The sequence below is a fragment of the Penicillium odoratum genome, assembly GCF_028828045.1.
Source record: "Penicillium odoratum strain IBT 22623 chromosome Unknown utg000006l_segment0_segment0, whole genome shotgun sequence".
Classification (NCBI taxonomy): Eukaryota; Fungi; Ascomycota; class Eurotiomycetes; order Eurotiales; family Aspergillaceae; genus Penicillium; species Penicillium odoratum.
The window spans coordinates 3482854-3497415 of record NW_026643148.1 but is presented as its reverse complement, the minus strand read 5'-3'; the positions used below and the strand labels follow the sequence as shown (position 1 = coordinate 3497415).

The following is a 14562-nucleotide window of genomic DNA, read 5'->3' as shown; positions in this document are numbered from 1 at the left end:
CCACGCCAAGAGGCCATGCCGCGCGCTAAACCGAACATCCATTACCACTTGGGCTCCTTCATGAAACGCAACAACCGAATCTCCTAGTCGATGGGTGCATTTTGACAGCGACAATGATCTTCTTGTATTGGTCAGGTCGACACCATGAAACGCGAAGTACCGTCTGAGTTACATGGCTGCAACAGTGATGGTGACGTGCGACCAGCAAAAGCGCGCCGGCACGAAAGCCCCGGCACGAATCCAGAGCTTTGGAAGAAAGAGCACGAGCACAGCAAAGCGCAGCAACCCCTTTCTCCCTTCTCTCCTGACTGTGATAGTAAAGTATGTGTAGACCCTCAACTTGCGATACTCATCACACTGACTGCCCAGCAACCTGATCCTCGCGAACACCGAACTACCACTCCCGCGTCCCTCGCAAATACCACCGACGAACATACAGACACGATATACCAGTGGATTCCTGCGCCATCGGAGGTGGATTCATTTGAAGTGATGAGCCAACCCCCATCAAAACGATCCCGGTCGCGTTCGATCTCAACGGATCGGGGGCGTGCGCGGTCGGTCTCGTCAGACAACAGTGAGAGCAGCTCGGCTCGGGACACCAGGTCATATGCGTACCGAGCCGTCAACTATGTCACCATCTTAGAGACCAAAGGATGCTTCATGCGACAGTCCTCTGCCGGCCCGATGCCCGAAGATATTGCACTCTGTGAGCGTCTCCTCAGTCAGCCCATCGTTCCCCCTAGCGGTACCTTGCTTGAAGACGAGTATATGACGGCTTTTCATAATGCGTTGCAGAATCGATCTGAAGCGCGTCTCTTGGTGGACCTCCACCCTCTGATTATGCCCTCCGCGGAGAACCAATACATTCAGGGAAACCAGTCTTTGAAGAATGTGATCGATGGATACAATGATCCCTGGCTGAAAACCGAGCCGATCTATGGTCCCAAGCCGCAGCCGGATCACGCGCGAGGCTTGAGATGGTCGACCTTTTCCGAGACTCAGCGGCGCAAACTCGGGATCAAGCCTGACGAGAAGTCACCGTACACAGTACGAGAAGACATGTACTTTCCGTACCTGACCGCAGAAATCAAATGTGGGAATCAGGCGCTGGAACTTGCCGATCGGCAGAACATGCATAGCATGTGTATTGCTCTGCGAGCCGTGGTTTCTTTGTGCCAAGCCGCAGGCTGCACGGAAGAGGTGCATCGGCGGATTTTGGGCTTTTCAATATCGCATGAGCTCGAAGGCTTTCGAATATACGGTTACTATCCTGAGATTGATGATGGCAAGGTGTCATTCTATCGCTGGCCTGTTGCGCAACCCAACATCTGGGTCAAAGAAAATCGATGGACATGCTATCAATTTGTGCAGAATTTGGACCGTGAATTCCTGCCTATTCATACCGATAGATTGATGCGGATACTTGAGGAAGTTCCGGACCCAGACGAAGATGTTTCTGGTATTGATGTTGATGAGCTTGACTCTCAGGTGTCCATGGTTGGATTGCAGGAACGCCCGGGCTATCGCCGAGCAGCGTCTTCGCAGAATCGTGGTCTACAACCAGAGCTACGTATGATGGTGCAAACACTACAACAGCAGTTGACAGATCAGAAGGAACGAGAAGAGAAGCGGGCGGCGGAACAGAAGGAGAGAGAAACGGAACAGAAGGGGAGAGAAGAGAAGCTCCTCATTCAACTGGAACAGCAGAAGCTACGGGAAGAGAAGCGAGAGGCGGAACAGAAGGAGAGAGAAGCGGAGCAGAAGGAGAGAGAAGCGGAGCAGAAGGAGAGAGAAGCGGAGCAGAAGGAGAGGGAGCAAAAGAGAGAAGCGGACTACAAGGAACTGCAAGACAAGCTACTTGCTCTTTTAGAACAGAGAAAATAATTTAAAATGATCATTGGAGTGGTCTTTATACGTGCTAATACAATAGTTGATCATCTGTGCAACGATGCAGATCCCAATTGGATCACATTTGGTCCGCTGCCTTAGTCGTATTTCTTTTTCTTCGCGCTCTCAAACCAATTGAGCTATATTAACGCACACCAAAATAGGAGAAAAGAATGGCATGACGTCAAGCCCCGAGGCGCTCATGGCACATTCTTGTATTTAAAATACCTCATTTGCTAAAAGCTGTCCGTACTAAAAGTGCATTTTGCTACAAGCACACGTGGCCGTGCCAAGAGAAATCACCACAGGAGTCGTGGCAAATCCTGAAGTATACGGTGAATCCAGCGCACTTGCAACTGGGTGGGACGACAGCGAGTACATGTGAGACGAAGGAGTTGATCGGAAATGTGAGGTTTTTGCTGTCCCATGGCAAGCACTGACGCTCTTGCCCTCCCAATGCGCAGCAGATAACACGCCGATCACATTGGGAGCGCACAAGCTAGGGCCATTGGTCCAACCCATAAGGCGATTGGCAATGTCCGAGGCGTAGCAGTGAGTAGCAATTCCCTGACCTAAATTCCCGCTAGAGGCAACCGCGCCGGAATTGTAAGCTCGGGCGGCCTTGTAGAATGAAGCTACATGTGCGGAACCCCCCTCCTGGTCTATCAACGCTTTGAGGCCAGGACCGGCCGAGGTGCCCTCGACGCCATCCATGATCATTTGATGGATCTCGCTCTCAGGACAAGGGTTCTGGATGGCTCCATCCTTGTTGCAGGAACCAGAGCCGTCGTGGCTTTGCATTAGTCCCGGATTGACCACACCATTGTCAGTAGTCTGAACACGAACACACCCTTTGCTCTCTTGCATGACGATCGACAAAATGAAGCGGGCGTCGACGCCGCTCGACTGCTCCACTTGGAGGATGGCATCCTTGATGGAATTGGTCTCGTCATCCGAGTTATTGGGTAGACCCCATTGGGAGCAACTGGCGGACATGATGGCCTTGTTATTCTCAAACATGGCTTCAAAAGATTCGACCCATTGGTCAACGCCGGGCCAGCCATCCGCGACCATACCGTTACCACCCAGCACCGCGGCATAGAGACCAGTGCTGCGCTCGTGAAGGGGATTTCCGGTTTCCTCCGCAAGACTAGACAGATGGGGAGAGGCATTAGACGCTTCAGCAATCAATTGAAGGCTTTGGATCGCCAAAAAGAGAGACCAAATTGCCATTGTGAGAGCGAATCTCGAAAGGAGAGCGCTGAGCGGAAAGAAAGCCCACTGATGTGCACTCTGACAGCAGTACTGGGGATTTGGAAGCCGGTAGTGATGCTCAATTGGATGTGGGAAATTAATTCCTTGTGGCAAAGCAAAGACAAGTATACCCGGCAGTAGGTGTATCGAGATAAGAGCCTCTTCTGAGAAAAGGAAATTTTGCGTTAACCACTGGAAGACAGGTCCTCTCGCTGCGTTAGAATTGTGATGCCAATGGCAAAAATACCATGGTTCAAGAGCCTTTTATTGACGACACGAGTCATGAAGATGTCCTGCACCCCAGAAGGAGCACATTGATTGCATTCTCTTTCATACTGTCTAGCTGTAGGCCTGATGTTGACTTTGATCGCAGTTTTGCATCGCGAGACGATCTGTAGTAAAAGCACGAGCATGCATGAAGTGCAGAACGTGCCGCCGGTCTCCTCATTCGTCACTTGAGGTGATACACCCAGTTTCTGAGTCACTCACTTGCGTGGAACATGGTCTCGCCTGGAACTGTACTTTTCAGGAATATGATGTTGGAGCATCCCAAAGCTGATCACTGGGGTCCACGTGTCTCATTCTTCTTCCTTACTCAATCTTGATGGCATCTCAACGTCCTGAGAGCAAAATTGCGATCCACTCGAACAAGAAAACTCAGTGTCCTGAAAATGACGGGAGACTCAATTTCTTTTCTGTACACACGGGCATTTATGGCGTCCACGATGATAATTAGCAAAGCCAAAGGCACCAACAGTTCCCACTGACACATCAGTTCAGCTCAGAGCGACTATTGTTCTGACCTACCATTATGCCATCCGATGGTGTCAAGAACTCGGACTCAAATTCAGGAAATACCTCGAAGCTCGAGGAGATAGAGCAAATGGTAAACAGACGATCCCCTTTTCAATGTAAACTGGAAATTGGAATACAACAAGCATCGATATCCCATGCGACTTTGGGAGAGAGCCAGAAGCCCTACCCGGCCGGTCCCTATGATCACTGCGACATCTCGGTCTATCCGGGAGTGTAACTCAGCCATGTCGTCAGCGGCCGCTCGCCAATCAATACGAGATATCTTGCGTGCAGTCGTGATGACGCAGCGAAGAAACTGCTGCGGCCCATGCAGCCCGCATCTCCAATTGCAGTTGCTTGCAGCTATGTTCATTTTGTATTGATGTCAATTCATGAGCAACACAGTCAGTTTGAGGCCCTCTCCATGCAAGCCACTCAATCGGTGGTCTCTGTCTTTGGTTGTGTGTCCCATGATGAGAGACTCGACGGGCAGTTGCGTCCGGGCATTGGTGAAGGTGACCCGACCGGTCTTTCTCCTACTTGATAAGTCCTCCAGCTTGACGGTCCACATAATCTTTGGAGGTCGATGAACCTATGATGGAGGAGTGATCTTGGTCGTCTTCAAATTATAGCTTGAAGTCTCGTCGGTCGAGCTAAAATCTTTCCAGGATGGCATCTTTCCTGCTTGGTATCAGCAAATCCCTAATCGGGGTGGCTCGACACGTACCGATTTTGATATAGCTCGCGGAAGGCATCAGTAGTCTTCCAGTCGTTCACAGACGAAGGGGAAATACCAAGGAAAACGGTCTGCTGCGACTGCTGATCTGCTACGCAACGACCCTCCGGGATGTGTCGGAGCTCACTATGAAGCTGTTCGCTTGCTTCATCGCTAATACAGCTCTCTTGATCCATGGGATCGTCAACGGGAAGGTTTTTCAGTCGGGATCAAAGCATGGTGACTGGGCGGATGATTTGATTTCCAAGACTCCATTCCCTTATGTATAGAGCACCCGAGTCGTTGCTCAATTGAGCCCGCGCTTTGCCGATTTTGGTGGAGAAAATGGTGAGCAAGAATAGTGAAAATGCATGATTGAGAATCGCGAGGCAAGCATACGGATCCACGATACCGAATCAAATTAAACAATATACATATATCCGTGGATCAACAAAAGGATTGGGAATGATCTTCTCGTTGAGGGTTCTTTCCCCCGATTCCTGGATACCTGACGCCCAAACAAGTCCCGTAATTAATAGTCAGTTTATCTACTTCATCGGTGGTAAATAACGTGATGAACCCGAAAAAGTGGACTTTCATTCTGGTGGGTCAAGACTGACATAAAACAACGTATACCTATTAATGTAGCAGAAAGCAAAAATCCACACTCGACAAAATCAAAACTTCATTTCCTTCACCCCTTTTCCTCCAAAACTTGTCATTTTGGTAACTCTCGCCAACTTCTAGTCCTCCTCTTTATCGCCCAAGGCCTCCCTCGCTTCTTTATAGTGATCGTAATTTGCCAGAGCTATTGCTCTTCTTTTATTTTTGTCAGCCTCGCTCCATTTCTCTACCCTCTCCACTGTCGCCAAGTAAGAATGCACATTGAATGTCTTTGTTGTTTGTCTCTTGTTGCCAGCTCTTTCTCTGTCCCCTCGGTCAGTGACGTTTGCTTCACCGGTTTCGCCAGGAAGATGAGACGGCGCGGTCCTTTGGGCATATTGCTCTTCTTCCTCTTCCTTCACACCCATGCTTTTACCAGCCGTCGGAACTCCTAAGCGATCTCTTCCAATTGGTGCCACGGATGGCAGTCGATCTGACGTCAAGAAAGAGGAGGGCATGACTGACTGTGACCGAGATCGTTCTCGCTCCATCTTGACTTCGTTGAAGGTATATAAAGGAAACGTCAAGGGATCAATGAACCTGCCCTTCTTTCTCATGGCTTCAACATAGCGATGCTCCTGCACATCCCAGGCGAATTGAAGTCTAATTGCTGCCTGTTTTTCGCCGAGCAACCGAATCATATCCGACCTGGGTATCCAACTGTATCCGCCAATCAGGAGCTCCTGATGTTCTTCTTTGATATTCTTCCATTCGATTTTGACCCATGTTTGTGGACACTGGACACAGATTGTTTTATTGTCATCCCTTTCCGCCACGGTAATAGCAGCAGTCCCACCAATGTTTTCTCTTGTATATTGCCAGTGTTTATTCCCATTTTCATCTTCCCAACGGAGCTGCGAGATGCGATTGCTGCGTTCATAGATGCACTTCGGCTCTGGAACACTATACGCAGTCGTTCTGTGGAACTCGTATCTCGGAGCCTGAGAGGGACCAGTGCGAAATATGCAGAATCGGCTTGTCCCCTTGCCGCCAAACCAGTCGATGTCGGCTGGATTGCGACCTCCCATTTTCGTCTCTTTCTTTTTGCGTCCGATATCGTCTTTTCCTATGTTGAGCTTTCCAAAGTCTTCGAGTAATTCCAGCTTGCCGTTTCGGATATTGGCATCGGGTTCTACTGGCATAGCAGGATCGGAGCTTGAATCTTCGGCAGAACCAGCATCCAACATTTCCACATTGCGGGACCCATGCTCGTCTGTATTCACCGGCTCTGGATGTCTCTCTTCTTGAATATCATGTGATGCTTTTGAAGTTTTTGGATGTGGCGGATCTTCGTCGATGTCGTCAGTGGACTGCTGGTTGTCTTCATGCCCACCCGTGGTAGAATCTTGGCCATCAACATCAGGATTATGTCTGTCAGAGGGTGCCGCCTTCTGTGCTTCTTCAAGAAGCATTTGAAGAGTCTCTGGGTTTTTGTTCCTCCCTGGTGCATCTTTCTTCGTGTTTTTCACGACCCCCATGGCAGAGTTTGAGGACATATCTTAGAGTCCTGCCTTCTGTCAGGTGTCAGAAAACTTGCAGATTTCTCGTATCCTAACCCAGCAACAAGGACATATTTATACCTTCAAATCTTAACAAAGTCCACTGTCTGTTCGCATGCTCAGCGCAAAAAGTTTGTGTCTCAAAAACCTCTTCAAAATCTCAATAAAGTTCTTATCTATACAGCTCCTGAGTTCACTAATGTGCGGGCCCTCAGATTGGGTCCCTATGACACTTGCACATCGTGTCAAAATTGTTTGGAACTTTCTCTAAGCAAGTGCTTTGCTTCAGATACATAGTCTACAGTTTATTGAGCCGCGAGTCCGAGGGCTACAGAAAAAGAGATAAAGCAGTTGAATTGATGCTCAAAATATAGTCGTAAGTGACGGGGTCCTTTAATATCTCAAATGGTACATATTTTTCTTATGAAATTATCAAAAGCTGTGACTCAAAGACCCCATACGCCATTTATTAGCACCGGTCAATGAAGAAGAAACAAGAAGACGCGCCGGTAAGTTGTTATCAACTACCGCCACATAGATATACGATGAGACTTCTTGTAGCCCGCCGATTGTCGCGTACACTGATTATACATGCGCTCTCTGACTGAAAATTTGTTTCTTAACGAGTCGCCGATTGGCGCTTTGGGAGTCTACGCCTTGTCACTTTATCCATGCGCTCTTGTGAACTGGCTAGAGTACTTTAATGGCACACGCCTCGATAGAATGGTCAGCCATTACTTTCAGAAAAAAGCGAGGTTGAAAATATAGCCGTGTGATGTGCAAATTCCTTCTACAGTCGTTTAGGATGTGGCTGATAAGTGCTCCCTCCTAACATGCCGATGTTCAGTTTAAGCGCAGCCTCAGCTTTTGCGGTGAAGCAGGGTGCAAGTCATCAATTTGTAATGCAAGCGGCACATCCGCAGTATTACTTGTAGCGTGTCCGGCGTGGCTAATACTATATAAAGACTCGCCTCGATCTCATTCTGTTCAAACAATCAGACGGCCCGATGGCAGCATGGCTTGATCTTGTCAATGAAGATGGAGCTTGGACTTTGGTGGATACTGGCCGTCTAGAGGAGCTGGTGCAGGGAATGCCATGTCCGAAACGCCAATGTCCATGTTTGGTCTATTTTGCGGGGGGCCCAAATCGTCTGAAGGCTCTGCGAGCTCTTAACCCCCACAACAATGTCACACGTAAAGGTTCCGCGGGCTTGGTTCGACTTCATCTCAGTGGGAGATCCGGTCATACAGAAAAACCCGTCCTTTTTGCCGAGAGTAGCTTGCATCTCGAAGAAAGCCATGGAGATTCAAGATGGTTCAAACATCATTCTACACACCGACATCGACGATACGCTATATCAGATGCTGGCAATGCTTGTTCACCAGCAAAACTACACCAAGAAGTGAAAGCCCAAATTGTTCTGCCATGGACCCAGATTCTGTGCCTGTTCATCGATTCCAAATCTGACTTGCAGTCTGCCCAAGACCTGCTGCAGCAGCCACGTCGACAACTTGCGATTGGCGGCCAGCCTGTCTCCACATCCATGCGAATAGTTATCGTCTTGACCAAGCACGACGATTCGAATCCTATACCAGCGCGGCACTTTGCCGATTTCGAAGCATTTGCTGAGACTGGGGAGACCGTCGTCCTGGATCTGCGACCAAGATGCGGCCTCTCCGATACGGTCGCATTCGAACCTCTTCGTACTGTCATCATGGAGCAGCTGTCCGCCATTCGGGATCAGCAAGCGTCCCCCGGAGGTCACATTTCAGCGTCTCATCTAGGCGCCTTCTGGAAATCGTTTATTCAAAGCTACAAGCGATGTCGAATCGCACCGCCCTTTGATCTCCTGACCGAAGCCCGGAGAGGTTATCCCGACGACGGAGCCATGGGTCGCTATCTTCGAGAAGGCGCTCAGATCGTCATATCGGCTGGCTGCGCCGAGGACGAGATGCAGGTCTTTGTGGCCTCGGCCATCCTCATGCATGCGTATCCCCCTGAAATGCACGGTAAGATCACAGTTCTCGTTTCAATGCTCATACTGACACGCGTAGGTTTCTCCCCGCCCATTGTCTTTGCTGCACTGTATGAGAAGCATTGTGCCGAAATTTCGAGTGAAGGTGCCACTCGCAGTCTCTGCGACGGTATCGGTTCGCATTTCAAACGGCTTTTCCTGCAACTGAGCGCCAACAACACCTCTGCCACGGCTCGAAAGGGTATCTTGCAGCGTTTATTTCGCCAATGGGGAGGCCTTTATTCCACCACGACCTGCATGGTATGCTTGTGTCGGCCGCCCGAACACATGATGCCGTGCAAACATGCACTCTGTGACGCCTGTGTCGTAATCTTTGGCAAGTCAAGTTCCCTCGGTGAGTATCATTGGGACCTCACTGAATGCCCCGTCTGTGAAGAGACTTTCCTCGCCCGTATACGCCAATTACCCCCTACGAAGCACCCGGTGGTCCTCAGTTTGGACGGCGGTGGCGTCCGCGGGCTGATCCAACTGGGCCTGCTGCGGGCGTTGGAGAAGCGCATTGGCTTGCCGATCGAGTCTCTGCCCGACTTGTGTCTCGGAACGAGTGTTGGTACGTTCCGCGCTTCCTCCTTTTCCACCACCACGCTAACAGTACTATGCGCAGGCGCGTTAACGGCCATTGATATTTTTTTGAACCACGCTTCGGTCGAGCAATGTGCGCGGGCATTCCCCGACCTAGCGCGAAAAATATTCCATGCTTCACGGGTCCCGGTGCCGCGATTCGTTCGATGGTTGGCTTCGGCTTTCAACGTGATCCCCAGTAGTTTGTATGACTCACAGAATTTAGCCCAGACCCTAAAAGAGGCAGTGCCCGCGGACCGTCGTATTTTTGACGTGACCACTGCCAGTCCTGCCGGATGTCGGGTGGCCGTCGTTGCGAGTCGCACATCTGACGGCAAGGCCTGCGTGCTTGCCAATTACCGAGGCACGGGCCATCGCCGTGCAGACGCCGCCTACGAATTTTTGACGCCCAGCCACGACCAAGAGAATCCATATCTGTGCGACATGTGAGTTGGCTTCTGCGAACAACTCTTGCGATTTGTGGGCCACAGTGCAGAGAGCTAACGTTTTTCTTTCACCAGAGCCGAATGCAGTGTCGCAGCGCCCTTGTAAGTGAAAGACCATCGATTCGGAACCAGCACGGCTAACACGCGGCAGCTATTTTCAGCCGAGACGGCTACCAGGCTTCGGCCCTTTCCAAGATGGTGGAGTACGCGCGAACAACCCGCTCGCCATTGCGTGGAGGGAATCGGGCGTCATCTGGCCGCGCGCGAAACGACATGATCTGCTTTTATCGGTTGGCACGGGATGTACCGCGCTTGATTCTGCGCAATGCCCGCAATATTCGACCTGGGACGGCGCGCTCCCTCGCTTGTTTCGCGCCACAATGTCATCGCCCTCGATGGACGGCCCCCAAGGGTTTCTGGAAGCCTTGAATTACTTACCGCATTGGTCGAAACCGGATGTACTTCGACTCGATCATGCCATCCCCGGTCCGCTACCCGAACTAGATGACACCAGCGCATTACACCAATTGTCCGAAATGGAGTATCTCATTCCAGTCGAGCTGGTGAGAACGGTGCTCGCATCCGCAATGTTTTTCTTCGAGTTTGACGCCACTCCTGTCCCGGGTCAGGTCGGATTTCACTGCGAAGGGTCCATCCTTTGCTCACGCCCGGGGGCTGGCGAAATCCTCGCGCGCGTCTTAGTTGAGATCCCTGGTGCGAAATTTCAGATTGGTCAGGATCATTCCTTGGGTGATGTAGACCCCAATGACCGCTGCACACCTTGCGGATATTACAGAAAACGCGTCGCCTTTCACGTTGCCAGTCTTGAAGAGCGCTTTACGATCAACATCGCCAATGGTGTCTCTTGTGAGAAGATTGGCGGATTTCCAAAGTGCGCGCAGGAGTTTCTTGAGGCGCAGCAGGCCTTTGCTCACTTTGGCCGTGCAGACCATCAAACGCCATCCTGGCCGCCCGTGAGACACTGCTACTGTGCTTGTGAGGCAAAGAGGACGATTCGTTTCGTAGAGCCGACGGCACGACAGAAGCGAAGGCGGCTGTGATGTTGATGGCCCGGTCGATTGTGAGTCTCACAATTCTCGTTATATGCAATGGGGCGTTTAATCCTTCGGGTTTGGCTTACAGATCATACTATCGTGGCTGTCGCAAGAGAGAAAACAAAATAATGTGTGTTTTTTGTTGAAGTGATTTCTTGCGCTTCACGAGCACCGCTGGTAGTTAAAGAGAGACTAAGCTTCGTAGTATGTTGAGATCCACCATTACAGAGCCGACGTAAGACACGCTAGCTCAAATGTCAACGGCCCGATCCCGATTTGATATTTTTGTTTTAGTCTTCGACATACGCTCTCGCGCCTAGAGAGATCACTCCTGTCGATTTTTCTACACCATGAACGCCTTCCGCAAAGCCCTCTCCGTCCATTTTCGCGACAGTGCCACAAGCATCTACAGTCGGCCTGCTGACCCTGCACAAGATGCCGAGCTGATTGCAATGACACCGGTTGCTCCGCCACTCCAAACTTCTTTCCCGGAAATCAACTCACTCGATCACCAAATTGCCATGGCGGGAGGGTCTACGATGGCTGTGGAAGCGACGCGGCCCCGACTCAGGATGTCGAAAAGATCTCCCAAGACCACGCCTCGAGCACTGAAACAGCAATGGCTGCAACAACGAAACCAGCAAGAGCGAGAGAATGAGTTTTACACCGATTGTTTCAAGAACTTCCATCGACTCGTCGCGACCGTGATGGACTCCACTCAGGATCTGGCGCTGCAGTACCAATTCAAGCCCGGAGCAAGTCCCGCTGGAGATCCCCGCCTGATCCGGACAATCGTATTGCTCCGAGCGGCTTTGGACAAATCACGCACGGAAGAAGCGCAGGCGGAAACCGAATGGAAACGACAGTGTGGGCTTTCGGATAAGAAAGTTGCGACGAGATGGCTATGAGGTGAAGGACCTACAATTTGTTTGCTGACTACTTCCATGGATCTGGGATACGCATTGTACATGGGACCACAGACGTGAATATTACATTTGGTGATTAGACACATACAAAGCTGCTGCCGCTCACACATTCACTGCAGCTTTCTCTGCGGAGACTACATCGCGCACTAGCCTGATCTGTGCTCTTCTCGTAAGCTAACCGATCGCCGGCCTTGACTTAGGAAAACTCGAGCTGTAGAAAATCTTGAATTTGGGACACCATGCGCTGCTCGATGTTTGCAAGAACCCTCTTCGTGGCCTCTGGCAGTAATTGTAATCGGCGTCCGAGCTGCTCAGGGTGAGCGTTGCACAACTGCACTTGGAACCTCACTTTATCTCTCAGCTGGGCTTGCAAACGATCTGAGACATGAAGTATTGTCTTGACGAAGCGATAAAGTCGACGAAGGCTTTGTGGGCTTCTTCCGCCGGCGATGCTTCCCACAAAGCCGATCGCGTGTCGGACCATTCGAAGCAAGATGTCTCGAGCTTGCGGAATACGGTGAACAGACGCGTGACGAACGTTGCTAATCACGCGATGCCATTTCTGAATCGACTGTGCTGGTGGACAATTTATTTGCGCTTCTATTCGCTCTGTGTGGTCGGCCAAGAACTCAAAAACCTTGTGCAACTCGATTGCCTCGACGCACGTCCAGCCTACGGCCTGAGATTCGGCCAAGAGCCATTTCTGAAGGAATTGAAAGATGTGGTCTTCGAGGTGGTACTGGATCGCTTTCAGAATAGCGTGTTGAGCTGGGAATGGAATCGAAGATTTGGAAGTTCTCAGTAGTGGTTCTCAATTCCTGTGTGTCTAGTCGCGAAGAGAGTCAGCCCTGATGTAAGTATCGCACATACGCACCTACCTGTCGACACTAAGGCCTGTTCCGACGGCATATTCTCAAGACAGTGGTGTTGATCTTTCTTCCGGAATTCGGCTGATCGATGAGAAGCAAAGAACGCATTTGAAGGGAATTGAACTCGCCAGATATACCTACGCGCACATGGTGTTTGCGTCGTACAAGCAGCCTCGCGCTTTTCTGCAGGTGACCAAAATTGAGACCATGTAGCCAGCCGGATTATGACATGGGCTTTTCAGCTGGGCGATCATGCTACCAACATTTTGCGGCAAGCCTCAAATATTTTGGAATGAGTTGCAGGGTATAAATCCAGCCGCAGAGTTTCTCAAGGTCATCAAATCAGACTGCGTGCATCTGCTACTATGGTCGCGTTCAGTATATTCGCAATGGGATTCTTTGTAGCATGCTCAGTTGCGTATACCCTGTTCTGCTTACTGGGCTTGGTTGTATGCTGATAAAGTATCAGATGTCTAGGCCCCTTTGGCCATCGACCTCTATTTCCAAGGAAAGCACTACGATTACGAAAGTAAGTCGTGTACGGGTATTCTATGCGCAATTGGGGTTTTTGGCTAAATGGTACAGATCACTCCCTCCCTTCTGGCTCACGATAGCGACCGAGACGGAGAAGAATATGGTCATCGCTTAGGTACTCATCACCTCTATACTCACATTCCATACATTTCTGATGTGAATTTAGTCCATTTTGATCCGAGTGCGAGCCACGGAAGAGCTCATCGACACCATCGGCGGCATTTGATGGACCCCAGTTAATCTTTGCGACGTCACTTCTGAGCGCAAAAGGACTATCTACTTGCAGCTGGAAGGAGATGATGTTTAGGACTTGAACCAAACAGCAAGATTATAGAAACAGTAGAAATAGCAAAAGAACTGAGATTTGAGAAAATGGCATTGTATTTCTAGCGAGACTGGATGCAGTTCAAACGGTGGTGTGCATGACAGCCGCGAAGATCAGCAATTATTGATTCTCCTATAGCGCGCTTCTGGTACTGCGTGTTCCAAGTCGGTTGTTCTGGAGATGCTCCTCCAACGCTTTCCAAGCATCACTTGAATGAGCCGGAGAAGAGATCACGGGCAGCCTTGTCTCGGCAGGCTGGGCGGAAACCGCATAATCACGAGGTGTTTTGTTCACAGCGGTGCGTTTTTGCTTCAAACGTTAGTCTTCCAGCATTTCATTCTTTGGATCCTGGATTCTTACGATCATTTCTCGTGATGGTGGAGGAACGTGAGGATGCGAATGGTAGGTGAAGATCTGCCCATCTGGCTGTTCCATGATGAGCCATGTTTTGATCCCATACAGCAGCCAAAATTCATTGTGCCGACGCAGTAGATTATTACGGCGTTTGCGAAGTTGCTCTCGCTTGACACGACTCAGAGGTTGAGCCATTGGTAGGTTGGATAGAGTATTTCGCAGATACTGTTGGCACCGGGCGTCGCTCTCTTTGTATGTAATGGGATGCACGCAGGAAAGACTGGCTCAACGGTCGCCTCAGGTTTGTGAAAGTTGCTTGACCGTATTCTGCGACCGCAGATATATAAGGTCGGCTGTATCCGAAGGGGCCCGTGGTACACCGGCATACTTGAGTCATTGGCAAAATTTCAAGCATCACTTTCTGAGATTTTCACGGTGTTGAGCTCACTTTTTTATAATATTAACGTGCTTGGAGTTCAGATCCGGAAGTTTGTGATACACGTCAAACCCTCCAATTTTGTACAGACAGCCTACTTCTTGAGATGCTTCCCAAGCATGCCTGTCCTCACTCCACCAACCAAACCATGTGTGTCTATAACGTTTGTCCCCCGATATGTCCTTTGCCCAGATATGCTTGCTG

The 14562-nt window shown here is 50.2% G+C and overlaps 7 protein-coding genes across 7 annotated transcripts; 3 read left to right on the top strand and 4 right to left on the bottom strand.

Moving 5' to 3' along the window:
* Nucleotides 1–144: 144 nt before the first annotated feature.
* Nucleotides 145–1887, top strand: N7520_009703 (uncharacterized protein; the record flags this gene model as incomplete). The annotated part of the gene is made up of 1 exon (XM_057143637.1): nucleotides 145–1887. One exon carries the CDS (start codon nucleotides 145–147, stop codon nucleotides 1885–1887), a length of 1743 nt encoding a protein of 580 aa, XP_056992925.1.
* A 255-nt stretch (nucleotides 1888–2142) lies between these two features.
* Nucleotides 2143–3123, bottom strand: N7520_009702 (uncharacterized protein; the record flags this gene model as incomplete). The annotated part of the gene is made up of 1 exon (XM_057143636.1): nucleotides 2143–3123. One exon carries the CDS (start codon nucleotides 3121–3123, stop codon nucleotides 2143–2145), a length of 981 nt encoding a protein of 326 aa, XP_056992924.1.
* A 2274-nt stretch (nucleotides 3124–5397) lies between these two features.
* On the bottom strand, nucleotides 5398–6813 carry N7520_009701 (uncharacterized protein; the record flags this gene model as incomplete). The annotated part of the gene is made up of 1 exon (XM_057143635.1): nucleotides 5398–6813. The coding sequence occupies one exon, from the start codon at nucleotides 6811–6813 to the stop codon at nucleotides 5398–5400; it is 1416 nt and encodes a 471-aa protein (XP_056992923.1).
* A 1010-nt stretch (nucleotides 6814–7823) lies between these two features.
* N7520_009700 (patatin-like phospholipase family protein) lies at nucleotides 7824–10920 on the top strand (the record flags this gene model as incomplete). Its single annotated transcript, XM_057143634.1, has 5 exons — nucleotides 7824–8826; nucleotides 8872–9402; nucleotides 9457–9859; nucleotides 9935–9961; nucleotides 10011–10920. 5 exons carry the CDS (start codon nucleotides 7824–7826, stop codon nucleotides 10918–10920), a joined length of 2874 nt encoding a protein of 957 aa, XP_056992922.1.
* A 344-nt stretch (nucleotides 10921–11264) lies between these two features.
* Nucleotides 11265–11822, top strand: N7520_009699 (uncharacterized protein; the record flags this gene model as incomplete). The annotated part of the gene is made up of 1 exon (XM_057143633.1): nucleotides 11265–11822. One exon carries the CDS (start codon nucleotides 11265–11267, stop codon nucleotides 11820–11822), a length of 558 nt encoding a protein of 185 aa, XP_056992921.1.
* A 214-nt stretch (nucleotides 11823–12036) lies between these two features.
* Nucleotides 12037–12749, bottom strand: N7520_009698 (uncharacterized protein; the record flags this gene model as incomplete). Its single annotated transcript, XM_057143632.1, has 2 exons — nucleotides 12037–12608; nucleotides 12719–12749. The coding sequence occupies 2 exons, from the start codon at nucleotides 12747–12749 to the stop codon at nucleotides 12037–12039; spliced, it is 603 nt and encodes a 200-aa protein (XP_056992920.1).
* Nucleotides 12750–13295: 546 nt separating this feature from the next.
* N7520_009697 (uncharacterized protein) lies at nucleotides 13296–14117 on the bottom strand (the record flags this gene model as incomplete). Its single annotated transcript, XM_057143631.1, has 3 exons — nucleotides 13296–13552; nucleotides 13721–13877; nucleotides 13929–14117. 3 exons carry the CDS (start codon nucleotides 14115–14117, stop codon nucleotides 13296–13298), a joined length of 603 nt encoding a protein of 200 aa, XP_056992919.1.
* Nucleotides 14118–14562: the final 445 nt, after the last annotated feature.